The sequence below is a fragment of the Morus notabilis genome, unplaced genomic scaffold (assembly GCF_000414095.1).
Source record: "Morus notabilis unplaced genomic scaffold, ASM41409v2 C11353788, whole genome shotgun sequence".
NCBI lineage: Eukaryota > Viridiplantae > Streptophyta > Magnoliopsida > Rosales > Moraceae > Morus > Morus notabilis.
This window is the reverse complement of record NW_010385948.1, coordinates 1-975: the sequence shown is the minus strand read 5'-3', so window position 1 is coordinate 975 and position 975 is coordinate 1. Positions and strand designations below refer to the sequence as shown.

Here is a 975-nt window from a genome sequence, read left to right as displayed (position 1 = left end):
TTTTTTTTTTTCGAAATTCTGAGCTTGGATGATCTAATTTCTGTCTTTCCCTTGCAGAATGCTGCATACTTGATCATCCGAGGCATGAAGACACTGCATCTTCGTGTACAGCAACAGAGCACTACAGCGTCAAGGATGGCCGAAGTTTTAGAGGCACATCCTAAGGTGCGAAATGCAGCAGTTTGTCTCTGCACAGATCATAATGTTTCATTTTGTTTTCTGTTTAAGTCTTTCTAGTCTGCTGTATAGGGCGAACTGATAGTATCACAAATCTTTGGCAGGTGGAGCGCGTCTATTATCCTGGCTTGTCAAGTCATCCTGAACACGAACTTGCCAAGAGGCAAATGACTGGTTTTGGTGGTGTCGTCAGTTTTGAGGCAAGCATTTTTGACAATTTTTCCTCTGATAGCGCATCTTCATAAGTTTTACTTTATTACCAAATGTATGTAGATGTAAGTGTATTGATAAGCTAGTATATTGCTCAACTTTGCAGATTAAAGGCGACTTAGATACCACCATAAAGTTTGTTGATTCACTGAAGATCCCATACATTGCCCCATCTTTTGGTGGCTGTGAGAGCATTGTGGATCAGCCAGCAATTATGTCTTACTGGTATTTTCCTTGAGCTTTCATTACAATCAGTGGAATTTTTAGGGCCTGCTTGGTATATGGGTCCAAATCAGAGTTCTTCATTATGACTTTGAAACTCAATTTTTTGTGAGAGAAAAACACTGTAGCAAAATTAAAACCATGGGTTTGCACTGTAGGAGAATCCATATACCAAACATACACTTAATTGTTGATGATTGGTTCTACTGTGACTGCAATTCATACACTTTTTTTTTCTTTTTTCTTTTTTTTAAAAGGCTGGCAAATATAATTGTGATTTGACCCCAGTTGCCTTTGCCTTAGAAGACACGGTGACAAATCTTTGATTACCCCTTTATGCACAAGTTGAAATTAGTTTTAGCAGCA

General features: G+C 38.5%; 1 protein-coding gene across 1 annotated transcript; it reads left to right on the top strand.

Annotated features, from left to right (window-relative positions):
* Positions 1-59: 59 nt before the first annotated feature.
* Positions 60-968, top strand: LOC112094986 (cystathionine gamma-synthase 1, chloroplastic-like). Its single transcript, XM_024176678.1, has 3 exons — positions 60-165; positions 282-377; positions 494-968. Exons 1-3 carry the CDS (start codon positions 85-87, stop codon positions 623-625), a joined length of 309 nt encoding a protein of 102 aa, XP_024032446.1. The 5' UTR covers positions 60-84; the 3' UTR covers positions 626-968.
* Positions 969-975: the final 7 nt, after the last annotated feature.

Excerpts from the sequence above, each read along its gene's own strand:
- LOC112094986 (XM_024176678.1), top strand. The coding sequence starts at position 85 with ATGAAGACACTGCATCTTCGTGTACAGCAACAGAGCACTACAGCGTCA. Across the intron at positions 166-281 it reads TTTTAGAGGCACATCCTAAG|GTGGAGCGCGTCTATTATCC; the intron begins GTGCGAAATGCA and ends AATCTTTGGCAG. Across the intron at positions 378-493 it reads GTGGTGTCGTCAGTTTTGAG|ATTAAAGGCGACTTAGATAC; the intron begins GCAAGCATTTTT and ends TCAACTTTGCAG.